Here is a 26,073-nt window from a genome sequence, read left to right as displayed (position 1 = left end):
TTGACATTTTTCCACCAGAATGTCACACCTGACCTGATTATGGCCATGGTGAGTTATATGCTGCTACTGTTAAATAAAGTGAATTATTCTTAATGCTGGTTTGTGCTAAGCTATGTTAAGCGATGCCGCTCAACTAAGTTAGAGTTAGGCAAACAGAATCATTTCACGTCTCTGCTCTTCCTCTATCCAATTATGTCCCTTTCTGCAGGATATGAAACGTTTCCTGGCGCACAGTCACTACAGGTAGCTCTGCAGCAAAAGGCTCTTGCATAAAACTCTGTCAGAGACACTCGTGCACGGAGACATGCATCATGTGCCGGCATAATTTCAAGCTGCAATTCCGCAGCACACAAAATGTTTTCACCAAGCAAACAAGCACATCAGGAAAAACAAATTAAGCCCACATGTGAGAGCAATTGGGGAGACTGGTTCAGGGAAATACAAGAACAGCAGCGTAAACAACGATCATTGGACTGTTAGATGGCGGGTTCACTATGGAAGTGTCACATGTGACTCACTAACATTGTTAAGTGCTGATCGTGTTGCTTGTTAAGAAGACTGTGATGTTGGAGATAGGTTAGCTGATAAGGTACAAGCGAGGGTTGTTTGTTTCGTATGCCTCACTGGTACTCAGGCATGTATGCAAGGTGGACAAAATAAGAGAAACGCCTTACAATGAAATCGCCCTGCTGTGTTAGCTGGCTTGGATTTTAGCCACGCTGCTGGCAATGCTTTATGGATGGCAATATTGTCCGTTTGTCAAGAGAGACAATACTTTGGTCCAGACTGAAATATAAGAACCAAAAAATGGATTGCCATAACATTTTGTACAGACATTTAATGTTCCCCAGAGTATGAAGGCTTTCACAGTTCCTCGACTCTTCATCAAGCGCCACCAGCAGGTCAAAGTTTTCTCTTATCCTGCGAAATATGTCAACATCTACAAAGGTTTGTACAGATATTCATGGTTCCCAGATGATGTTTCCTAATGATGCCACCACAAGGTCTCCAAAACTGCTTGACGTTTAGCCATCAAATTTGGTAGAGACGTTCACGTCCCCCAAAGGATGAATTGAAATAATATGATCCCTTACCTTTCATCTGGTGCCATTATCAAAATCTTAATTTGCCCAGTACTTTGGTTAATGACCAAATACTTGTTGTACTTGTGTTCAGTGCTAATTAGCAAATAGTGACCGTGGTAAACATTATACCTGCTAAACATTAGCATGTTAGCATTGTCATTCCGGGCACATCAGTATGCTGACATTAGCATTTAGCTCAAGGCACTGCTGTGCCTTTAAGTACATCCTCACACAGCCACTAGTGTGGCTATAGACTCTTTTCATTTGAGGTGTTGAAACATCTCGGTCAATTCTGAGTCTGTAGTTTGTTTTTCCACCAGTTTCTGTGAGCATCCACTCCTGATGACTGGCATATGTTGTCATTATGGGAGACTTTCTTTTTTTTACATTACAGAATTTTCCAGTTTTTGTTAGTGATGCAACGTCAATTCAGTCAATCCCAAATAAATGGTCTAAATAAGTGAGTGAACAGATTATACAGATTTAAAGCTTTAATAGTGATGTCACTATTTTCATAAATGGGTTACCACGGCAACATAAAGGGACTTACAGAGGGACACAAAGGCCAGATAATTGCTAGCTGACATGCCAGTGCATCAGTTACAAACATTTCGAAATCTTGTAATGTGGCAAAAGGCTCAAACTGATGATGATGTACATCAAATGTCAAAAGCAGGAAAACTGTGTTGGCAACGAGGAACAATAGTCACAAGACGACACTGATGAATATTGACTGAAAGACATAATGAAATTACACATTCAATTGGTATTTACTACAGAGCTATATTCTGTTATTTTGTCCACCAGCTATGTGCTTTAACAAAAGCCAGAAGCAATCCGTCCAAACAACAAGTTGCACATCATATCATTCATCCTCTCCATGTCGCCTGTCATGTGCCTCCATGAGCACGAATGACCTAACTCACTTGCAATCATATTCAAATAACGCACTATGAACTGTGTCAAAACACTGTTAACAATGACAACTAATCTCATTCATAGTGGCCCACAGATGCATGAGGGCCTGAAGTCAAAGGACTATCACAATTTTACGGGTGATTTTTACAGGGCGTCTCTTTTCTCCGCGGCTTGTGGAGCTAAAAGGTTTAGGCAGGCAACGTGCTCCTGGTCTGAGGGCATTTCTACACAGGGTACATAGACTCCCCGTGCTCAGTCACGGCCAGACCAGACAGACAAACAACATGTGCTAATCCCTCGTTGTCCTGGAAACCAAAACATAATACTCAACTAACAGACACCTGACCGATGGACCGAGGGAAGTGAGGGCCAGAGGAAGGAAGGAAGGAAGGTAGAAAGGAACAGGCAGTAAAACATTCATGACAAATAGATTTCCAATTTTCTAAATAGATATAATTATTATTATTATTATTATTATTGGCATTAGATAAATATTTATGAAAATGTAAGGCATGCAGGGTCCAGATCTAGATTACTTAACTCCAACTTTTTGACTTGACTCTTGCTGTGTCAGCCTGAATCCAGTCAAAGGTCAAACCATAAGAGTATCCGTGAGCTTATCCAGCCCTCTGCCTGCCTGACCCGCTCCATGCGAATGAACCTAAGCCGTGTTCCACTACTCCCATCAGTACACAGACAACACGGGAAAACCCTGCAGGATGAGCTCACGCAGGGACAGCCAGCGTGGCACTGCATGCCTGCGTGTGTGCGTGCGCGTGTGTATGTGTGTGTGTCTGAGCGAGGCTTTCCGTCTACATGCATCCGTGTGATGTGCTTAGTATCAAGAGGGTGGTAATCTGTAAATCTGCTTTGCCTTGGGCAGGTGGTGCGAAACTTGGCAAGCAAGGCAGAAAGAGAGGGACGGGAAAGAGAAAGGACAGACAGACAGCGTGTAAATGACAGGGATGAGTGTGAACGAGAGGGAGGAGAGTGTGAGAGTGATTTATATTACATAACCAGCTTTTTAAAATCATCTGTGAACAAGAAGACACTTGAATGCAGATACACATGACAGCACACCGTGCATGCATGTGTTCTAAAATCTAAAATAAGAAGAAATAAACTTGTGCCATTGTATTAAAAGGATAAGTCTACTGGTATTCTATATTTTCTTACTGTCAACAATAAGTACGATTATAAGTACTTTGTTAGTGTATCCAAACCCTCATATAACTTATTTATCTGTGCTATGGGCCGTCAATGTTGTCCAAAAAAGAAAACTTAAATTTAAAAAACTGAGTGAACACGAGTACTGCATTTCATTTTGAGTCCACGCGTATTAAGTCAATGTCGTCCACAGCATATCCATTGACATACAAAGTTCTGGTGGCGTTTCTTAAGAATTTTGGGGGGCACTTTGTAAGTTCCTGAATCAAACTGGGGACATTGCAATCATAGTATATCGTGTCTTAGTCACTGGAGCACCATGGCGGCATTTTAATCTATATAACAATTAATTTTCTTGAATCTGATCGCTTTAAATACTCATTAGCGCATTTAACATGTATTAATCCACAGCGGAAAACCGGCCCCAATAAATGCTTATGTGTGACTAACATTTGTGAAATACTACAGTGCCTTTTTTTTTTTTTTTAAGTACTATTACACTATTATGTAGATAGCACTAATGTACTGTGTATTTGTGACCCACTTTTAAAGATTTATGTCTTCAGTGGCAACAAATGTGCTTGCAGCCTAGTAGCACAGACAGGTTAGTGAAGTCAGAAAGTATTGAGACTAATAGTTGCATTATTGTTTTCTCATGGGATTTGACAATTAGACAACTATAGAATAACCACCAGCGTTATTAAGTGACAAATTGCATTGGATGAGATCATATTTCAAATGTAAGTCTACAATGGTCCTTTATGCAGATTTTCTCCCATGTAAATAGTTATGGTACAGTATCATTCTTCAAGTCACCAACCAAAGACATCTTGAGGGCAAGTGGGAGCAAAAACATTTATGGATCTGCCGTTATCGGACAGCCAATAAAGTGCAGTGCAGCAGTAAGAGCCAACACATCTCTATACTGTGACCGCTGTGGCTCTTCCCTGCGCTGCCCGACCAGCTCTCCTGGCATGACCCAGGCAAACAAAGAGCAGAGCCTGGGTGGGACTAGAGGGAAGAGAGATAGAAAATAACTCAGGCGGGCAGACAGAATGCGATGGACTGAGACAAAGCATGGAGGGGGCAAAGGAGGAAGAGAGAGGCAGCAAGCGGACAGAAGAGGGAGAGTAAGGAGGGAGGGAGGGAGGGAGCGAGCGAGCGAGGGAGGGAGGGAGGGAGGGAGAACGTGATGGTCCACGTGACGCTGGCTCAGGCACTGCAGGCTGTTACGTAAGTGCACCCCCTGCCCTGTCTCCTCATGGACTGAGCAGACTCTGCTTCTCTCCAATCCCTCACCCTGCAGCCGCTGCCCACTTTTTTTTCCCTTCCACTCACATGGCTCCTCACATGGCTGGCTGCCTCCCTCCCTCCCTCCATCTCTTTCTCTCACTCTCCTCCACCCACTCACTGCACCCCAGGGGAGCCACCAACCTCTGCTGCCTATGCTGTCACTCTGTCTCTCTCTCTCTCTCTCTCTCTCTCTCTCCCCCTCTGTTTTTGTCTGTCTGCCTCTCCCGCTCTCATTATTTCCATCAATCGTTTTCTCCCTCTCTCTCTCTCTCTCTCTCTCTCTCTCTCTCTCTCTCTCTCTCTCTCTCTCTCTCTCTCTCTCTCTCTCTCTCTCTCTCTCTCTCTCTCTCTCTCTCTCTCTCTCTCTCTCTCTCTCTCTCTCTCTCTCTCTCTCTCTCGTGCAGTGAGGCTGCAGCTCCACGCTCAGGGCTACAGGGATATGACAAAGAGAGGCCACAAATACATGCTTGAGCACACTCACACACACCTACACAAACTGACATTTCACATATCGTTACTGCACTGTCTGGCTGCTCGAATGCGCTGAGCCGCTTTTAAAAAGAGTGATGTTTTTTCTACTTTAAATTCGTTTGTCTCATTCCACAAAACTGTTGAATCATTTGCCTTTTCGAAGAAAAAAAAATAACAACCCCAGCTTGGCTGACTGACACAAGATGCAAACACAAAAAGGGAAAATAAAACTCTGACTCCTCAAGAAGCTGTAAGTGACACTGGCTGCCATATTGAGATGGGTAGTTTTGACAGTATTACTAATGCAATAACAATGAAAGAGAAGGTAAAGGAACATACATGCATTATGTTCCAACAAGTGATGTTGTGGCGCAACAGTAACAGCCTTTAAGACAGCATTGTCAGCCAAATAATAATCATGTTGCATCAAATCCCACATGGTCAGAGGACAGCAACACACACTTTCTCCCAGTTCACTTCAGGACAACGTTTAGTTCAATAAACTGAGTTGTGAGAAATTTCGAACAACAGTGATTTTTTTTTTTGGTTGTTGTCTTCTCACTTTAAAGTCTGGACATGAGCAGCTCATTTTGTGCTGTGTGAGTTGCACAGTGTCACCTGCTGGAACAAACTTTTCTACACCTTCCAAAGGCGATTACATACCGGACTCTTTTGGCCCTCACCCTCCACCCCCTTGGTGCACACAAGCATGCACACACAGCCACCTCCTTCAGTCTCCTCTATCAACTCGTGTCATTCACGTTCCAGGCCTCTGGCCGAGTGGGGGTGCAGCAGCAGGGTATGCTTGCCCCCCCCCCCCCCCCCCCCCCATACTCGCTGCAGTATTGATTTGTTTGTTCAGAGCTTGCCCCCCCTCCTCATACCCTAACTTCCTCCCACCTATTCTCCTGCTCAGTGTGAGTGTGTCCTCAAGTGCCTCCCTGTGTTATGTAACATAGAAAGACCCACAGCATACTGATGAAGGGGAGTCTGGGCTCTGGGCCGACAGACCTGGGAGAAAACAAAGACTACACCGCACTGCTGATGCGGTGGAGCATTGCTGGCACTTGAAGATAGGGCTTAATCCACAGAAAATGTTGAATTTTTTATGCAACAGTGAGATTGTGAGAAACTAATACAATTTTCTTGGGAATTCTGAAGTTTTACTTCTAAAAGTGACAAATAACATAATTAAAACCACGTTTCATGTGACATTCTCCTCATCCAGGGTCAAGTACTCACAGCCTCTTGAAAGCATTCCTTCTTGTCCATCATCTCTCTGAGTGTTTGCAGGATCTTGATACACAGCTTTTCCTCTTTGTCCATAAGCTTCTTGGTGTGTTTGATCAGTCTGACAGAGTGAAAAGATAGATGCTGTATCACTTAAAATGGTGTCCTACTAATGCAGTCACTGGCTCACAAGTCAAATCAAAGAGATATTTTATTGATCACAGGTGAAATCTCCCTTTCTGCTCTCCAGGGAGGCCAGACAGCAGCAGCAGACTCCTGGAGGTTTGATGTGTCAAACTATATATTTTTTAAATATCTAACATGTTAGTTTGAGTAACCCACTGACCACAGCTTGTTCTTTACATGTTTACTATTGCTTATTTTAAAGCTACATCTTGGTCTTTGTAATGTTCCATTTATAATTTCAAATATATTTTTTGTGTAAATATTCTTGACTTTCAACTATACTGCTGAATACATACAGTATAATAGTATCTAATTAGAGTAGGTTTTAGTCAATGCTACTTTTTGACCTGCCAATCTTTAACTTGGCAAGAAAGTCAATATTAGCAATAATTAACAGCTATCGGAAACTTCTGTCAAAAATCCTAATCTAAACCTAAATGTCACCCATGCTGCCGCTCTTCTCTGTAGCTACACAATACTCCCTCCATGCTTTGAAAAATGAGGAATTTGTTCTTTGTTCCTTACACAGGTTGTGTGACTTACTTGGACATGAAAGCTCCACTCTCACAGCGCAACCGAGCAGCCTCCGGAAACAGCAGCTCTGGGCTGTGAAGAACATCCACTAGCACGGAAAACTCAGCCTGAACCTTCGGACTGAACTGCTCCTCCAGAAGGGACACGACCCCCTGTACATCAGAGGCCGACACACATAAAGGCTCAATCAAATGCTCTCCTGTAGAGAATGATTCAGCTAAAAATCTTTTAGAAAAGCCCACACAAACTTCTAAATTGAGAGACTGTATTTCTTTAGCCACACTAGCAGCACGGCTCTAGGGATGGTAGTCCACCACTTTGGTCAACACTGAAATATCTCAACAAATGTTTGCTGGATTGCCATGAAATGTTGTGCACATAGCCTCGGTACCCAGAGGATGTGACCTAATAACTTGACTTTTTCTCTATTGCCAGTATGAGGTTGACAATTTTGGTTAAGTGAAATGTTATTTTTGGATGTATTGCCATACAATTTGGTCATGACATCCATGCCCTTCCTCAAGATGATTGTAATAATCTAATGATCCTGAACTTTACATCTAGCACCACCATGAGGTCAAAATTGAATTTGCCCCAACACATTAGCATTAAGCTCGAAGCTCTGCCGTGCCTTCGTGCAGTGTGGCTGTAGACTAAGAGTCCTGTTTTTAAAAAAAAGTGCACCTGGAGCTTCTCAATGATGTTCTTGTAGTCAGGGCCACCCAGGTTCTCCTTGCGGGGTCGTGTGCGGGCAGATAGCCTCCAGTCCTTGGCCGCTCGCTGCACCATGTAGCTATGGACCTTCAGAGACAAAGTGTTGACCTGACTGTCCAGGTCCACTGGGATGGCTATGGCCCGTGCCTTAGCTGGGGAAGAACACGAAAGATTGGATGTCGGTGTGATTTTGTGTACAAAATCAACAAAATACATACATTTACATTTATTAGTGATTTGCATTTTAATCAATATTTCAATGCCTCTATCTCTATTATTGGTCAAAGACTGGACAACAGAGTAGCAACACTCACCAACGTCAGCCAGCGTTTTGATACAGCTCTCAATATTAGCCTTCTGAGCTGAGTTGATCCAGTTGCAGTTGTAGATCCTGAAAGAAGACTGAAGCAGCTTGATGAAGACAGACTGGTTTGCCTGTTTAATGGTGAGAGAGAGAGAGAGAAAAAGAGAGAGAGCAGGGAATATTGTTTTTTGAAAGTGGCATAAGTGTAGAGAAAGACAGAGATAATCCTGACGGGAACACTTCAATATTGTGTCTGATGGGAGACATTAGTACAGACTCCTGCGTAAAAAACACCTCAAGCTTTTGCTCGACGTATACAAATGTCTGCAATGAAACAAGAAGGTCCCAGGTGATGGTGCAGTAAAAGTGGCAGCCTGCTATCAAATCATTTTACTGTACAGTAGCTAAAAGTTGGCAAAGGATTTGGACATGCCACGAGTGAGCCTCTCTCTCTGCGGGAACATTTCACCTGCTTGTCAGAGGTGAAAAACAGTACCTGCAGGTTAGAGTGGTTGACAGAGAAAGGTGAGCTGAAGAAACCCTTGACAATGGCCATCACCGTCTCTGTCACATACTTCTCCAGGGTCAAATCGGCATGGCTACGGTCTGTGGTAGTGTTGCACACCTTAAATACAAAAAACCAAATAGAGTAAACTTCTGAACAAGCTCCTCCCAACACCACACCGCAGTGCGTGAATGGATTTAGAAAATGAGTAAGCCTCAATGTATCTAGACACAGCATTAGATCAGTCAGAGTCTTACACTGGACATGTCCACCAGGAAGTTGTCAAAGAGCTTCCAGATGTGATTGGAGGTGTAGATCTCCTTCATTTCAACCTCTGTGTCCACGTAGCAGTGATTCACAAAGTTCACATAAGCAGTTTTGACCTGGGGGATAAAGAAAGAGGACGCCTGGTTACTTTAAGATAAAAGACAGATGAAATTACACTAAACAATGTACCCAAGGATGCAAAAAAATAACTTGACAAAATGTGTATTTGTATCTAAACTATAAACTTGTCCAGCCTTACCTCTGGTATACAGTGGACATCAGTGACAACTTTGACAATGTCGTCGAGCGGTAGCAGAGAGTTGCATTTCAGCTCAGTGTAGACGTTCTTGCCCTCGGTGCAGGCAGCCAGTAGCTCCACAAGCATGTTGTGGTAGGCCAGAGCTCCGTCTTCATCTGTCCGCTCTCGCTCGGAGCCCATCATCTGCAGCAACACTGAGAACGAGGAGCGGTCGTTGTAGAACACCAGCACGTCTTCGCCCCCGTTCACCAGCTGGACACACAAACAGAGACCCAAAGAAAAGTTTACAGTTAATACTCACTGATTGATAAAACGTACAAACGTGTTCACTTGAAAACATTTTTATCTCACCTCTGTCATGACTTTGTCCTGACATTTCTTCACATACTTCCCATCTGCTTTCACAATGGTTTGCAGGAACTTGAGGTACTGAACGTGTCGTCCGTGTGTTTCAATGCAGTGGACAAAATGATGGACCACACGGTCGCTGATGTCATTGCACAGCTGGTAGTTCATAAAGATGTGCCGCATTGTCTCAGCTTCAAGCAACTGGTTAAATATAGGAGATTTGATTCAGTCTTTTAGAGGAAGATCATCTTCATAACAGTGTATTGAATTTGTATAACAGGAAAAGAAACAAAGACAACTGTTCTTGCTAATACAGAATTAGTACATTTCACTTTCCTGCTGTCAGGCTGCTGTTGTTTTTCTTTTTCATGATAGATTAATTCTGAGGATGCTACTGCATGCTCTACCAGAAAGGAAGACCTCGCTAAAAAGTAAGGCATGACAACAAGGGAAATGTACAGCAAGGTGAATATACCCCTGGAGTGAGGAAGAGGTTCAGGTGTTTATGGAGCAGAACTTGGTTCTGATGGTTTCCTCTGCAGAAATTCTGCAGAAACGTATGTGCCAGGGTCATGATTTCATTCATCTTCTCATCACTCTGTGCAAAGGCAGAACCAAGCAAATAAATGGAAAGATTATAAGACAGAATTGAAGAAAGCGTGACATCAAGAAACAATGATGTGCAAAGATTTCAGAGACAACATCAAGTACAACGAGTCATTCATTTTGGCTGTTACTCACATTCTCAAAGGGGATCTGCAGCAGGTCCAGCACCACTGTATGGGCCCCCATGTTCTTCAGCAGCCTCTGCTGCTGCACACGACTCTTCTTACCGGGATAACATAGCTTACTGAGTCTCAGTACGATCTAAATATCAGACACACGCATGTATTACAGACGCACGGCAGAACAAAAAGAGATGAATAACCTGGAAATCAAGGCATGGAACTCACCTCTTTGACGATGTTGTAGTTGTTTTCTTTGTTGTTGTCAATTTGAGGTTTATTATCTCCATCCTGTACTGGGCTCAGGACAACCTCCTGACAAGACACATGCATGAAGAAAAGCTTTCAGTAAATACATTCAAGTAATAGTTCTGATTTCATTCATTTCAATTTACGATTATGTTAAATAGTTAAATTGTTGTTGGTTTATGCAACAGTTAAGGAAAGCTCCACAATTCTTTTGTGTTTACTTCAAAAGGTGTATCTTTGGCTGCAACAACCGTCACATCCTGTCTCTAATTACCAGTGGTGGGAAAAGTCCCTGCACAGATCATTATCATCGCTGCAGTATCATGACAATAATGACGTAAAAACACACACTACATGTTACAGGCCTGACTAATAACAAAGTGATTTACAGCAGATTCCGTATTCCTTAGTACTTAGCCAACAAAACAGCTTTCCATCAGCTTTGATGAACAACAACAACAAACAAAGAAGCCATTTACAGTGCAGCAGAATGACTGATGGGATGTTTAAGATAAATATAGGAACTTCCTGTGGAGGAATAAATGTCACACTAAAATCTGAAATGTGATTTTTTGCTTTTAGATGCGAGATAGCATTAATGGATGGTACAGCACCTCGAGGTTCTGTTCTTTGACCTGCCTGACCCCCAGGTCTTCACTGCTGTAGACTCCACTTTTCTCCACCCACAGCTCGGACTTCTCAACTGTCAGACGCAGCTGGTCCAGGTCTTTCTTGATCTGCTTGTAGTTATCTACATCCTGCTCTGACACTAATAGCTGGACCTGGAAAACACACAGACACACACAAACACACTTGATGAGAAATTAACCAGACAAAGATATTAAAAGAACAAATGTGTGTGAGAGCATATCTCTGCTAAAAAGTCTCCAGTGCGCCACTTTGGAAAGTCTGCGTATTGTTAAAATGCGAGCTAGATTCCAGCTGAGGAAGCTCTTAGTGAGACAGTTTAACTGCTGTGTTGCTACCTGTTTGAAGGCCTGCAGGACCTCTGCTCTCTGGCTGAAGTGTTTGAAGATGAGCTGCAGCGAGCCAGACACCAGTGGGGGGTAATCTTGCATGATGAGATGGATCAGAACCCTCAAAAACGTCCTGCCCCCCTCATCGTCCAGCTCCACTGCACTTAATTCTGAGCTGAAATCACAACAAAGCTTTTAAAGCAGATGCATCATTGCCAAAGAGACTAAGGAACAAGGTCTTTCAAAAACAATCAACTTATATCTTTAATTCATTTCTCTTGTGTGAATCGTTGGTTGTATTAAAGCACAGCTTCACCTACCTCCCTGCAAACATGCTCTCTGCTTTGGTTGCAATCTCATCGATGTCCGGTTCAGAAGCTGGAGACAAAAGAAATTGAACAACAGGACAGTAAACACCTCATTTAGAATGTAAAAAGAAGATTTTAGTACTTGGATAAGGAGAGAAAATAAAGTCGCACGTGTCATTGGGATCAATTCAGTCACAGAGGCAGAGCTGTCAATTACGGCCTTGTCCCCAAACTCTTTCTTGTAGATGGACAACAAGTATGTGATCCTATAATCCAACCTCACACTCAGGATGAACTAACGGGAAAAGGAAAAATAGAATTAAACACTGAAATACATTCTTTTAGTTTTTTAATAATGCCAAATTTCAACAGCAATAACTTAAAGTACATGCAGCGGGTGGCGCTTACTTGCAGGATCTCGATGATCTTCAGCTTGGTGTCCATCACCATGACATCCTCATTGTCTGGCAGGAAGTGTCCTCTCCCATAGCGCAGGGATGGAGAGGTGTCAGGGAGGCTGTGCGGCACACCTCGACTCATCATTATCTGAGTCATCATTTCCCCAACTCCGTGGATTGTACGCAGGACATTGTTGCCTAAAGGAAACATTCATCTTCACACATTTTGCATTGTGTGTGTGTGTGTGTGTGTATGTGTGTAAAGTCTATCGTTTACATCCATTTATATAGTTGACATATTTCAGCTCAAGCCTGTAAAACTTTGACTGTGTATATCATAAAGCTAAAACAAGTGCCCTGAGGACGTCAAGTGGATGGCCCAGAACAAAAACAAATCTGCAGTTATTGTTTCCAGTCCATTAACCCTTACCACGCTCTTTATTTACCACTCTGTCCACTTATATTAAAAGTTTTTCACTTCGACGCGCAGATTTTTTCCTACTTTTTCTGATCTGCAGAAGTCTTAGACCTCAAATCTAAAGGTCTCTATTTCTGTAACTTCATATTGCTGTTCCACTGACACCCAGGCCTCTTTATCAGGTCCAAGAAAACAACAAGTTAAACACTAAACCCGAATGCTTTCATGCGTAGTCTTGCTGCTGCATACATTTGTTAACTGCTGCATCCATATTTCCCAGCTAGAAACATGAGGACATTGGTCATCATTTTAAATTGCGCCATATGTTTCACCCAAATTATGGAAACTGCCTCCTCCCCCTTCAATCATCTTAGTCCCTTAACTAAATTCAGTTTTACTCATTATCTTGAAACTTTCTCTCTATTGTTGAAAGCGCAACGTAAAAAAGTAAACTTTAGTTGACCAACTCAATGAAACAATACCCTTATGCTGCGTAACTGCACTGACCAGTCTCTGGGCTCCTGTCGAGCTTGTTCATGAAGGTCAGCGGGTGCTGGACAATATCCAGGATGGCCAGCAGAGTGCGTGTGAGACGCAGCAGCTCACTAAAGCTATAGAAACCAAAGTAAACCAGGTTGCGAGCCAGATTCACCACCTGGAAGACAGAGGTCAATCATCATAAGGATAAAAAAAAAAAAAATAAGCTCTTACAGTGGCACACAAAAACACATGCATGAAGTACAATTTCAGACTGAAATAGCTTACTGTATGTGTATATTTTACCTCTAGCGTGAGTTCATTCTTGTCTTTATCTCCAAATGGAAAAGGCTGGCTGACCACATCTTTAAGATATTCTTCAACAAAATCCATGGTGTGAGCAAACTTTTTCTTCATCTCTTCTCTTGACGTGTCAGTGGAATCATACTCAAACCTGTGGGAAAGCACATTCACAATCTGCATGTGGCGACTTGCTCAATACACCTGTACATAACGCACATAATCTCGCAGATGGAAACTCACTCATGGATGGTGATCTTGGAGGGGATCTCGGTCCAGAGGCGGGCATACCGTACAGGCACCACGGCCTCCTGTGGGTCACGGTCCACATGCATATGCAGCATGAGACGGCAGAAGGAGGCTCTGAGGTTGTAGGGCAGGCAGTCGTCAAACATGCAGCGCAGGATCAGATCCACAGGAAGCTGACAGGTGATCTGGTTGATGGCTAGGTACTGGCGGTCCAGACACATCTTAGCAAAGAGGTTCAACTGGTACCTACAGAGGAGGCAAGGGACATGTTTTTGTTTCTGCAGACTTGACATGGGGAAGATGCTTGCTTGTTGCAGCTATTTTTGTGTTACTGAAATAAGGTGCAGCACATGGGGGGGGAACTAAAACCAACAATGCCATCGTCACCTGTAATAGGTGATAATGTCTACATCCATCTTGTGGTTGCCCTTGGCATCCTGGGCCAGGTGGCGAATGGATTTGCCGTGAGGCTCCTTGTGGCTGTCGATCCAGTAGAGCCAAACCTCCGCCTCCTCCTCCACCTCCTCCTGCAGCAAGGAGGACTCCAGGGTGATCTCTGTGTTAGGGATTAGTCTGGGGGGGAGGGAATGTGACAAATAGCAGTTACTGGGAAAATTGCACACATTAAATTCTGACGTAGAGCTGCGGCTGCTGAAAATATCTATTTCACAAGGAGGAAGCAGTACGTGCTTTAGAGCGTACTGAATGTGCGTGTTTGTACATGTTTAAAAATGAAGGAGTGAAATATGACAGGATCAACGTGGATGTTTCAAATATAGATACCACAGGGTGTGACTCACTTGGTCTGGATGAGGATATCTGCGTTGGTGGGGTTCAGCATAAATTTACAGATAAGCTCCTGTGTGACGGGGATTGCAGTCTTGTTGGACACGCAGAGATCAGACAGATAATCCAGGAACCTAGAAGAGTGGAGCAGACATGAATCACCATGTTTAACACATTTTTTACACACAACGTTTCAGCAAAGGAACACATGAACGGAAGTTTGTGTGTGTTCCTGGCTGTACATAACATATTTTTCTTCCCCCTTTTTCCACGTAAAAATTCTTCTGTTGCTTTATATGACAGATATGACTGTTACGGTACATACTCCGTTGTATTTAACATATAAAGCAGAGGGACACAATAACTGTAACACCTTTTAATATACCAATTAGCCACTCACCACAAAATATGGCGTCAAAGTGACCATATGGTAAATGTTAGAAATTCATTTCTGATAAAAACGGAATTGGGAATTTCACAAAAGTAGGGTTACGCAAGTAAGATTCACATATTGTATTTGATTGAATTATTCTGCATTATACTGCGTTAAAGTTCAGTCCCTGTGTTACAAAATTAACCATTTGCAACAAAAGTCTAAAGTCTGACTACAAATTTCCATGCACATGTCAGATTTTGTCCTATATTCAATGTGAAATTGTTCCCCTGGGTCATCTACTCTTCTGGCAGGTGTACATGTCTGACCTGGGCTCTCTGTTGCGCCTCAGCAGGCTGACGAAGGTCTCAATCTCTCTGGCTGTGATGTGTTTTTCCAGCAGCTTGCGGTTGTTGTGCAGCAGGGCAGTGATTGTGTCCTCAGCCAGGATCTCATAGCCAATCTGAGACTGCATGATAGAGAACTTTTTGGCTATATATTCCTATGTGGCACAAAAGACATATGGTCATAACCACAAACCATAAGACACCGAGCAGCACAAAATGATCTATATATGATTAATCAAGGGCGGCAATTGACGAGTTACATTTACTAAAGCCCAAGTGAGGTTATGAATACATTTGAGTACTCAATATTAGACTGTAAAAGAAGCAAACATGCCTGGTTCTTGCGATAGTCCTGTTGAGAGTGGCGTAGCACCCTGTAGCAGAGTCTCAACATGTACTTGAAGTGAGCATAGCGCTGGTCTCCCAAATCCTCCAACTTTAGCAACGGACCATCACCCTGATCTGTGAATGGAGCCTTCAGGATGCCAAAGATCTGGAGCAACAGAAACCCACAAACAATATAAAGAACCAACCGAGCATCTACGAACTATAGCAGGGAGATACTTTGATGGAGACACTTCTTGAGGCCAATCTGTGGTTACTGTAAAATATCACACCAATGGAAATACGACACAATTTAAGATTTGCACTGGGCCTCCCTGTCAGTCCTGGACCCTTGTGTTAAAGTTCTGATCGCTCTGCATTCTACAAGGACAGAAGTGTGTGTGTGTGTGTGTGTGTATGTGTGTACTCGTGCTGACCTGTGCAAGGATGTTCTGTTCCCTCATGAGTTTCTGCCTCTCTCGGTTGGGCGTAGAGGTGACCACAGACAAAACATCCTGGCCATTGTTTGGTACCACACATACAAAGAAAACAAGGTCCTCCAGGAGCTTAGTCACAAACCTGGAAAAAAAAAATATATATGAAGGCAAAAAATAACATAAAATCATAAAACATGCACACCACCTTGTGTCACCTATGTTGTCATGCTCAAGCATCTGTACCTCCTCTCATTCTGAGCGATGTTTCCGTACTGAAGCTTCCTCACAGTGGACTCCAGGACCTTGCTGGCATCATTGGCAAAGTCCAAGTCTCTGACCTCCGACAGGGGAACAGAGACGATGGCGAAAGCTTCTTTGTCCTCTTTAGTCGGACAGGTGCCAATCTATTATGACAGCCAACATAAAAGTATAAATAATGCATCCATATTTGTCTTACTCTTTTGTGTGTGTCTGTGTGTGTATAGACCTTGAGCATCACCGGACGCTCCTCCTCAGCATCGATGGGGACGTTGGTGCTTTTCACCCAAGTGTTGGTGCACAGGTGCCTAAGTCTCACATAAGAGTTTCTAAGGAAGAATAGGACAAGGCAATTACATCTCATATGATCTTTAGTGTATTGTACGCTTGCTGCTGCTGAGAACTAAATAGCATCCAGCTTGGTAAATCATTTAGCTGCTAGCATAGCTAAAGTGATGGCAATTCGGCCTGTTGTGTAATTGTTAAGTAGCAAGTATTACCAATAAAAGTAGATAGTTTGGAGTCAAAATTAGATATTATCTTACACTTAAGGCAGATTTACTTACAAAAACTGCTCTGCGCTGTGAACTATAGTGAAAAAAGCCCACTGTGGATGCAACTAAAGCAGATGTAACTTGTTGTGGTTACTGTTTCCCCCATGTGAGTGACTGACCTGGGCACGAGACAGTCGGCACGCTGGAGAGTGGTGGCATCCAGCTCAAACAGAGAGGCTATGTCATTCCCATGGGAAACAGAAACCAGGGTGAAAGTAATCTTCTCTGCTGCTTGATGCTTCCTCTTGGAGAACAAAATATCCGTCTCATTCTGCAGCATGACACACACACACACATGTACATGAGGATACACACAACCACGCACACACACAGAATGAACGTCTGCAGTCTAAAAGCTCATATGGCACATAGTTAAGTTGTTTATCAATATTAACACATGGATTGTCTACTGTCTCAACCATCTTTAAATATACAGTAGACAACAACAGTCCATATTCAAGTCTATGAAAGAAAGATGCATGCCGAGGCTGTTCACACGAGTGTGTCAACACTGTTGCACGTGGATGAATGTTACTTTAAGCAGATACGGGCTGCAACTAATCATTAGCAACTTTTTTGATTATTGATCATTATTATTATTATTGATATTATCAATGATCATATTTGGTTGGATGAAAGAAGAAATGATGTCACATTGGGCATGGGGAAACGTTGACCATTTTATAGACAAAATGATAGATCAGAGAAATAATCTGCAGAATAATAGATAATGATAGTAATTCAGAATAAATCAGTTTTTTAATAATAATAATACGCCAATAATATAAAAGGCAAATTCTCACATTGTTATAGCTGCTACCAGAAAACAATATGGTATATTACTTTAAATGACATGATGATAACTTCAATATCAATTATTTTTCTGTCCACTAATTAATGAATTGATTAATTGTTTATCGCTAAACGCACAGCAGGACCTCCTCTTACCTTCATGTATACAATGTATATTTAGCTATATTCCAAAAATTCTGCCTCATTTCAGTGAACTTGTTTGGAGAATATAACTATGGCTATGAGAAGCCGAGCATATACATGTTTTGTATCAAGTTGCCATATCTGTTAACACTCACGTAAGCACTGATAAATGAGCCCAACAGTTGATAAAATCTATAATTGAGGATGGACGGATGTGAGCCAAACCATACTGTCACAGCTTCTTGCACTAATGAGGTATCAAATTACACAGAGATGTAGCCAGAGAGCCATGACTTCTCCGTGTGGCGTGTTAGACACTGCGGTACGTAGGCTGGTAGAGTATGCGCGGTGCAGATGCAGCACATAAAATGCGAGGGTTAATTTCTCCCACTGTTCTCTGCATGTCAATGGGAAGCTCCCCAGAGCTGCCTCCACGCCTCAGCTTCTCAATCCTCCCACTCCTCTCCCCTCCGCTCTCCCCCAACCCCCCCCCAACCCCCTCCCTCTTCTGGTGACTCACCCTACCAGCTTAGCACAGGCGAGTGGAGCAGAGCAGACAGCACGTCTGCCTCCCCTCCATCCCCTCTCGCAGGGCACCCCCACACCCAGACGTTATGTAAGGAGCCCCCTGTGTGTCTGAAACTCAGCATGTGCATGAGAAAGTGTGTGAGGCTGAGAGAGTTGGTGTGCGTGCTCCTTGCACTACCAGAATACAAATGTGCAAGGTAGCCAAGAGCTGAAAGAAATGTCTAGATATAGATTCAGAGTATGTATGCGACTGCTAGAGAACTGCCGGTATTGAATAACCAAAGGATGAGGAGACAGAGACGGGTCTGAAGACAATGTTTAGCTGCCGAGATAATTGTCGTTTCCACTAAAAACACTTTTATAATCTTCTTTCTCGTTCACCAGCTCGTTCTCTCTTTCAGTCAATCCGACTCATCTATGGTGCAAAATGATATTTGCATTGCTGCTGTCTTGAATTATAAATATCAACTTAGTAGACACAATAATCTTAAAAATCAGTTAGTAGCGTGTGACTTTGCAGCTAAATGTGCTTGTTTGACTGACTCACCTCTCCTTTGGGCTCCACCGTGTTGTCTTTGAATTCAGGGTTCACCTGCAGAGAAACTGCGGGGTCACTCAGTGACCTCAAACATAGGAAGCTCTGATGATCATCCTGTCATTATCATCCCCATCACTCCAAACTATTCAACAGCAGATGGGTGATGGACGCCATATCAGTGGGAACACTGCCACCTACAGCACAACCACCTAAAATCCCCTTCAACTGTGCTTATTCAGAAACTGGAAAGTAGATCCTCTCAGTTTGAACAAAGAAAAGTGGCACAGAAAAAAAGACCTAAACTGAATAGAACGGCTCCATTGTCACAGACACCCAAACCAGCTATTAGAGTTTGTATCGGCACGATATCGGTGCATCCCTAAATTACATGAGCAGCTACAAAATGATATGGATTAAAAAGAGTACAACTCACCTCTGCTGCGAGGTAATTACCAGTCGCCAGGTGTTTGAAGCGGAAGAGACTGTTCCACTGGCCAGCTCCACCTCTACAGGGGTCATAGTGCACAACCTGGCATGGAAACACAAAAATAAGGACACCTAGTAGCATCAGTTTTTGTCCAAGTATGTGTTTTAGTGTCAGTCTGTGCTCGCCTCCAACTGGTTTGATACAGTGCAGAGGGACATTTCAAACATTGTTCACGGTTTCTTAGTAACACGGCTCATTTAGTTTCTGGTTTTGTTTCGCAGACAGAACGGTTCCTTTTAGGATAGGATTGGTTTAACAGCAGTCAGAGGATGAGCTCTTCTATTTAGAGTGGTTATTCAAAGTGACAATAATTCACAAACCAAATGCGTTCTAGTTTAGACTATCACTGCGGTGTCAGAATGAGAGTCTATGTGTCAAGTACAACAGGAATTTTTGTGTTAGTCATACGGGTGCAACAACATGCCATCAACTGATATGGTAACATAAATACATTCTGGTACGAACAGCAGAGGGACAACAGGAACCTCCACTCAGTGCGAGCTGATAAAGAGGAACATACAGAAAGTGGATAACAAAGAACTAAAGGTTAAAGTGGCAGACAGAGTGTATTATCAAACAGGGAATTATGGCCTAAATGTGTGACAAATGCTCCGTAATGATGACAAAAGTGTAAATTTAGGAACATAAAAAATACATAATTTGCTTATTTATGTGTATTTAAACTAGGTTGGGCAAAGTTTATGATTCAATTGGCTTTAGAAGGGTCTTCATTTTGTTTATGTATGGCTGGTTGTTAATCAGGGGACAAAAAATATATTTCAATTTGTCCATAAACTGCACTCAGACAAATGTCACCAGAGCAGTATAAATGAACTAAATTCTTTTTTTTAAAACAATGATTCTCTTCTAATTAGCATCAATGATGTTCTCAGAATTAAAAGCGCAATGCTGTCATTTCCTGTGTGTGCTTTACTTCGATCTCCCAGAGAGCCTTGGAGCTGGTGGCGGAGGTGGCAGACTGCCGCAGTGTGGTCCTGAGAAAGACGTGCTGCTGCTTCTTGTACTCGTCACAGGTCAGGAACTTCTCCTGCTCAGCGTGAAACAGCCTCACCACGTCACCCTGCACACGAGCAAAACATGACACTGCTGCAAGATGCGGTTTGCTCTGAAGACACGCAAACGACGTGCCGTTGCGCTAAAAGATGCACGGGGGGGAACCCAGAAGCGATGAAACAACATACCCCCTTCAGCACATCTTCCCTGTAGTCGCTAAACTTCATGAACAGGGTGACCTTCCAGCTTGTGTTACAGTTAACAGCATTAACCTGCAGCATGAAGCAGAGAGTAAGAGGCAAACACATCATGAAGTTTAGATGATTATCATACAAAAGTCACATGAGGTCTATTGAAATCGTTGCAACACCATCCTTTTTAAAAAAAAATGTATCAACCACAGATAAAAGACCAGGACAATAAAGCATTACATTAAAAACTCCTCAATAAACTAAAGCGAACAGAAAAACTACAGGTTGCTCGTTTTTCTCTCTTTATTTGACTACAACTTTGTTTTTCAGCACAGACAGAAACAATATAGATGAACTAGTCCCACCTCTTTGCAGCCGGGGTTGTCTAGCAGCTCGATGTTACTGGCATGAAGAGGCTGCCCTGCATTCACTGGCATCAGCACCACCTTGTCTCCAACCACCACCTTGAACCCAATTGCAGACAGTCATATGCCAACGCAGGTGAAGACGCAGGTTGGAAAACTTCCACAAGTGTTCAAATGGATGAAACAGGAACTAAGACTGTGTCCATGCAAACATCCCCTTATTAAAAAAAAAAAAAAAAGAGGTGCTATGTGCAACAGCAACAGGCTGAGCTTCACATGAGAGAGTGATTGATGTGGCAAACAAGTTTATTCATACCATGGTGAGCAAACATGAATGCAGCATACATAGATATAGTGACTGAAAGTACACTGCCTATCATCGTATCGTTGCTTGCATAATACATGCTCTCTAACCCAACAATAGACGCACAGTATCTCATGTTAACCAGCCACACACAAGCACACTGTGGTTTCACAAATGTGTCGCTCATCACACTTGTGGCAATGCTGTATTCAAAAACATTTTGAATATACATGAAACAGCATCAGTGACAAAAAGTAGATAGAAAGTAAGGACCGACTGGATGCTTTTAAAGCTCAACCTAAAAGCCTAACATGCAATGGGAAGGCCGGTGGATCCATGCTTTTTACATGAGATTCTGTGTCTGACCTAATAATGCACAAACACCATGCACAATCAAGAGCAATACCTTTAACCATAGGATGCTAAAGCCAAAGGGGGAAGGACAAAATCAGAAATGTTACTGGGACAGGACGAACAATGAACTGACAGTGTATAGGATGAAAAAGTCGGGCACCTGCTGTACTTGTAACAGAGAGGAATGTCAAACTGAACTTTACGTCTAAAGAAATGTGTGTGGCGCCAAGTGGAGGGAGACCTACATTATCTCCTTCGCTGCGGAGCTTCCAGAAAGGCTGAATGTAGAACCAGGAGCCTTCGTTCCCGGCCGGGTCCAAAGAAACCCGCATGGCATTCTTCTCAAGCAAAGCGGGAAGACGCTTGTTCACCGTCAGGTACTTATTGCTCTTAATGTGCAGGAGCTAAGAAAGAAGATTCAGAGTGTTTAAAAGCTGCAAGAGCAGATTCAGATACTGAAGTTTGGTTCAGTAAAAATACTTATACCAAACTGTGAAAATACCCCAATAAGACTAAAGTCCTGCATTGAAGATGTAACTTTAAGAAAAGGAAAACGCAAACATCTGGAAAACGTACAAAGTTTAAAAAGTACTCAATGCAGTAAAATGGTCCTTGTGACTGTTACACTACTGTATATTATTATTGTTTATTAGATTATTATTACTCATGCAATAATTAGTATTTACATAGGACTGCAACTAATGATTATTTTCCTTTTGGATTCATCTCTTGATTATTTCTTCAATTAATCGATTGCTTCTTTGGTTTGTAAAGAAATCTAAAACATTCCATCACAATTAAGCCAAAAGTGACACCTTCACAATGCATGTTTTGTCCAACCTAAAAAAAGTATTAAAAATAAATTGAATGAATTTTAGTAGAGTATAAATTATAAAGGGGCATTAAAAGTAAATACCTAAGTTTAGTGTGTCACAGTAGTATTTAAGCACAGGACTTGAGTTGTTGTACCTTGTTATTTCCCACCACTGTACAAGAGTAAGAGAAGAAAAAGCAGAGGTAGGTTCTGCCTCAAGGTAACTTCTTGTTTGATTTAAAAGAGCTGGTTCACTATTTTATTCAATGTGGCCTCATTTTGAAGATGTGTGTGTATTACCCCAAAACACGTTACCCGATTCCATTTAAAAAACAAGCGCTAAATTATGTTTTAAGTCAACACTAAGAAACTACTTATTGAAAAAGGCCTGCTTACTGAAGGAACAACGGAGACTGCTTTGACTGCTATGCTTTTGCATTCCTCCATTCAACCCCTAAAAACAAGAGTTTCGCCATCAGTGAAACCCAAAACTACCATTACTATTACTACATTACCAACTACTATTGTTCAAAAGGGCCAGAGCTATCAGGTGGCAGCAACACAACCTCGGTAAACACAACAAAAAAAAACAAGCCTCTGGATTTAAGACAAACTGACACCGCAGGTGTTTGCTGAAGAGATGGGCTGTACCTGGATGACATTACTGTATTTCACAACTTCTCCAAGGAGCTTCTTGTTCTCTGACTCGTTCTGCTTCTGCTCCAGTTCTGCTGCATGCTGAGTAATGAGACAGAGATTTAATAAAGCTTTGGGGCTCAAATGAATGTGGCGATCTAGATGTAGATTGTGACATTAAAAAAGCTCTACCTGTAACTTCTTAAACAGGTCTCCCTGAGTGTTGTTGTGTCCTTGTTTTCCTTGTTTTGCCTTCCAGAATTGTTTCTGGGCCGAGTATCTGTTCATGGGACACACCTTGAAGAGGCAATCTGGAGAGGAGGAGAGGCATTCAGGAACACAACACAAGTCAAGTGCCACACAAGAGCCTTAATGTGGTGAAACAGCATTTTTGAGGTAAATGGTTATTTACCCACCAGTGGCCTGTGGAGTCACTTAAACACATAAAAGCTTCTCTAAAACCACAATGTTGTGTGAAACAACATTGAGCGCAAAGGGCCCAATCAGCCTTGACACTGTGTGTGTGTGTGAGTGTGTGTGTGGATGTAACCTCGAACCAGTGTGACTAGTATATTCCTACACACCTCTGAACTTTTTGGGTGGGTTGGCCAGGTTTCCAGCATCAGGCTGGACCACACACCTGTCATCGACAAGCCTGCAGAGAAGAGGACAAAATGATAAGAATTCAATCTGAATTATTTCCTCATATTTTAACCTTTTTTTCAATGAATCACTCGCCATAAAAACAAAGATGTACATGACACAATGTCGTCCAATTGTGGGATCACAGTCTAATGCATAGACACAAAGCTGAGTCTCAGTTCACTGGCCACCTGCAGGTTGAAACGCTCAGCTGGCAACACAAGAAAGAGTGACGGACCTGTTTACCATCATCTCTGGATAGCTTTCCCAGTTTCAGAACTGATGCTCTGAACATTTCTGGACAGAGCTCATCTAATTTAACGTCCCTTTGATCTCTGCTGTCCAACCCAGCACGGGGGGGGGTCTGCTCAGTCTAAGGTTGTTTCTAGAAATACAAACCAGGCTAAAATGATATCCAGGTTTCTGTGGCTTTTACATAGTGCAGAGTGAAAATGGATGGATGGGTAGAGAATTATCTAATTATACGTATCAAAAGATAGATATCCACCAACATCTACATGGAGTTTAAAATGAAGCTTTGTCAACATTGTTTTGGTTACTGAAGAGTGAGCTTCTCTTTTAGGTTTAGCGTAGGTTACTAGAGCATGTCTAGGCTGCTGCCACCAGAGGAAAACTTGTGCTTTCTGTGCAGGGTTGATCAGAGGGCATTCCAGGGCCGTCATCCACCTAATAACTGCCACATTTCCCACATATTCACCTCTTATGGGCTAGTTACACAGTGGAGAGGTTTCATTGACAGGTTTAGTGATGCACAGCAGGTCAGTATAATTCACACATTAGACTGACGTTCAGTTAAATTGAGGAAGCTGAGATGTGTTGTGTAAATGCAAGCGCTGACATGCCTGAATGAATGTTGCAAAAGAGCATTTAGTAAAAGCCAAACGTGTGCACGGCTGGTATCGATAACCTAATTTACCACATTCATCAAAGACTGTGTAAAACGAAAGCATGTATTCATTTGCCACAACTGTCTGTCATCTTACAACATGAAGGTTTTCTTGTCATTGGACCGTTTCCCAGGTCTTTGTCTAGACTAGTTTAACACTGCTTTCAACACTGAGAAGACTGAGGGTGAAGGTGCTCATAAAAGCTGGAACGGCAGAGAGCACTTTGTTTACTGGAATTAGAGGAGCGAAAGCAAGAAAAAGACGGGTTTATGAACAGAATACCTGAAACACTAAAGTGATCAGTTCTTTACTTTCTGTGACTCAAATGTCGGTCTGGACTGCAGCAGTGAAATCCTCTATTCTGCATTTGCTTTGTACACGTGAGAACATGTAATTCATCCAAATGATTGAACCAGACTGGTTGTTCCTGTCAGTAGATCTGATGTTGTTGTACATCGTTGCACATGCCTTCATTTAGTCCCGGAGTTACTCTAATCCTCTTTCAGGAAATTGGTTTAAGTAAGAAAGCAAATGTGAGATAATCTGGGGTAACAGTACACTTTAGTTGAGATCTAGGTTTAATATACGCGTGGAAAACCAGTTCTCTGCAGTCAAGGGTCCCACTGGTCACATTCTTTGAGGAGGTGTCCACATGTGTTGTTTGGGACATCATGTGTTTGGAGGTTGTTTGCAGTGGCTACATATCAGAGAAAAGCTCCAACTTCAATCTGCTGGAATATATTCTATAAGCCGTGAATTTCGATATCAAAGCCTCCATATCATCCCATTCCCTTTATCCCATTTGCACCAACGGCTGAGGTGCACAAGCACATCCATTCATCCTGTCCACTGAGGAGAAACATAATGCAATGCACAATTCCTCCAATTCATACAAAGCTGGCAGCCCTGCTGAAGGGAGCGGAGCCATTTCCTATTTATGCTGCGGCACTCGATCAGTGTCAATCCACAGGCCGTGTACTATTTCCTCCATCTCTGTATCAGAGTTACATCTAAATGAGACACAATAGAGCCCAACAGGAAGCAGAATCAAGTGCTAAATGGCTAAACAGGAAGGCTCTCCGGAAAAGTCACTCAAGCTCATAAATAAGTAACTTTAAGTCGTCAGAGAGCCGGGCTTCAGTTCAAACAGCCAGCGCAACAGTTTGCTCTGTAACTGAGTTACACATGAACCAATGATAGCACGCTGGACACAGACAAGCTAAATTTAGCTCCATTGCTTGTGTTGAGTGGACTGAGACAACAACACAGGAAAAAATACAGCATGTAATGCAAAACAGAAGAAAAAAATATATATATACTATATAATGCAGAACAGCAGGTTTGGAATGCTTGTTCTGTAAAGTGTTTTCTAATGAAAAAAAATGAAAAAGATCAACCGAGGTATGACTCATCTGTAAAAAAACTATGAAAGACTTAACAACCAACACCTGTCTTTGCATGTTTCAATGTGCTAATAAAGTTATGCACTCCCTCTTTAAATGCATCTCGAGATAATTTCACTTCTTATGGAACATATTAGAATATGTCTGATAATTATAATGTATCTCTCATATATACACTACAGGTCCACAATGAAGTGAATTGATTGATTACTATGAAACCAACAAATCTCCAAAATCATCCTTTCTGATCATTAAAAATGTGAGAAAATTCAAGCGGTCAATGTCGCTAATGGTTCTGGATCAGTCAAATGACGGCATAGGGCATTTAAAGGTCATTTGGCTTTTTGAGTGTTTGCAATGTAAGGCGTGTGAAGAACTTGCAGATTCAATGTTATCCAAAGCAAACAAGTGCATGAGCAGCCTTGTGTAGCCGAGGTTTCATTGTGCTCACAGGAGCTGTGGCTCAGGGAGGTTCCTGCAGGGTCTGCCTCT

General features: G+C 42.4%; 1 protein-coding gene across 1 annotated transcript in view; it reads right to left on the bottom strand.

Moving 5' to 3' along the window:
* Positions 1-26,073, bottom strand: part of itpr2 (inositol 1,4,5-trisphosphate receptor, type 2) — a 49,545-nt gene that overhangs the window by 21,612 nt on the left and 1,860 nt on the right. The window contains exons 2-37 of the mRNA XM_079162324.1: positions 23,213-23,283; positions 22,821-22,939; positions 22,644-22,730; positions 21,424-21,582; positions 20,521-20,619; positions 20,153-20,236; positions 19,885-20,031; positions 18,897-18,992; positions 18,473-18,517; positions 16,581-16,732; positions 16,137-16,236; positions 15,893-16,053; positions 15,650-15,791; positions 15,223-15,381; positions 14,871-15,043; positions 14,183-14,302; positions 13,770-13,955; positions 13,377-13,628; positions 13,140-13,287; positions 12,864-13,011; positions 11,949-12,136; positions 11,712-11,835; positions 11,553-11,610; positions 11,242-11,407; positions 10,870-11,037; positions 10,235-10,321; positions 10,023-10,148; positions 9,757-9,879; positions 9,285-9,482; positions 8,934-9,185; positions 8,665-8,790; positions 8,399-8,527; positions 7,913-8,033; positions 7,569-7,750; positions 6,894-7,036; positions 6,177-6,285 (exon numbers count right to left, since the gene is read on the bottom strand). Of these exons, the coding sequence (XP_079018450.1) occupies positions 6,177-6,285; positions 6,894-7,036; positions 7,569-7,750; positions 7,913-8,033; positions 8,399-8,527; positions 8,665-8,790; positions 8,934-9,185; positions 9,285-9,482; positions 9,757-9,879; positions 10,023-10,148; positions 10,235-10,321; positions 10,870-11,037; positions 11,242-11,407; positions 11,553-11,610; positions 11,712-11,835; positions 11,949-12,136; positions 12,864-13,011; positions 13,140-13,287; positions 13,377-13,628; positions 13,770-13,955; positions 14,183-14,302; positions 14,871-15,043; positions 15,223-15,381; positions 15,650-15,791; positions 15,893-16,053; positions 16,137-16,236; positions 16,581-16,732; positions 18,473-18,517; positions 18,897-18,992; positions 19,885-20,031; positions 20,153-20,236; positions 20,521-20,619; positions 21,424-21,582; positions 22,644-22,730; positions 22,821-22,939; positions 23,213-23,283 (4,948 nt within the window). The remainder of the gene's footprint in view (positions 1-6,176; positions 6,286-6,893; positions 7,037-7,568; positions 7,751-7,912; positions 8,034-8,398; positions 8,528-8,664; positions 8,791-8,933; positions 9,186-9,284; positions 9,483-9,756; positions 9,880-10,022; positions 10,149-10,234; positions 10,322-10,869; positions 11,038-11,241; positions 11,408-11,552; positions 11,611-11,711; positions 11,836-11,948; positions 12,137-12,863; positions 13,012-13,139; positions 13,288-13,376; positions 13,629-13,769; positions 13,956-14,182; positions 14,303-14,870; positions 15,044-15,222; positions 15,382-15,649; positions 15,792-15,892; positions 16,054-16,136; positions 16,237-16,580; positions 16,733-18,472; positions 18,518-18,896; positions 18,993-19,884; positions 20,032-20,152; positions 20,237-20,520; positions 20,620-21,423; positions 21,583-22,643; positions 22,731-22,820; positions 22,940-23,212; positions 23,284-26,073) is intronic.

Source organism: Pholis gunnellus (assembly GCF_910591455.1).
Source record: "Pholis gunnellus genome assembly, chromosome: 7".
NCBI classification, from domain to species: Eukaryota; Metazoa; Chordata; class Actinopteri; order Perciformes; family Pholidae; genus Pholis; species Pholis gunnellus.
Note: the sequence above shows the minus strand (reverse complement) of the source record. Positions and strands in the feature narration are given on the sequence as shown.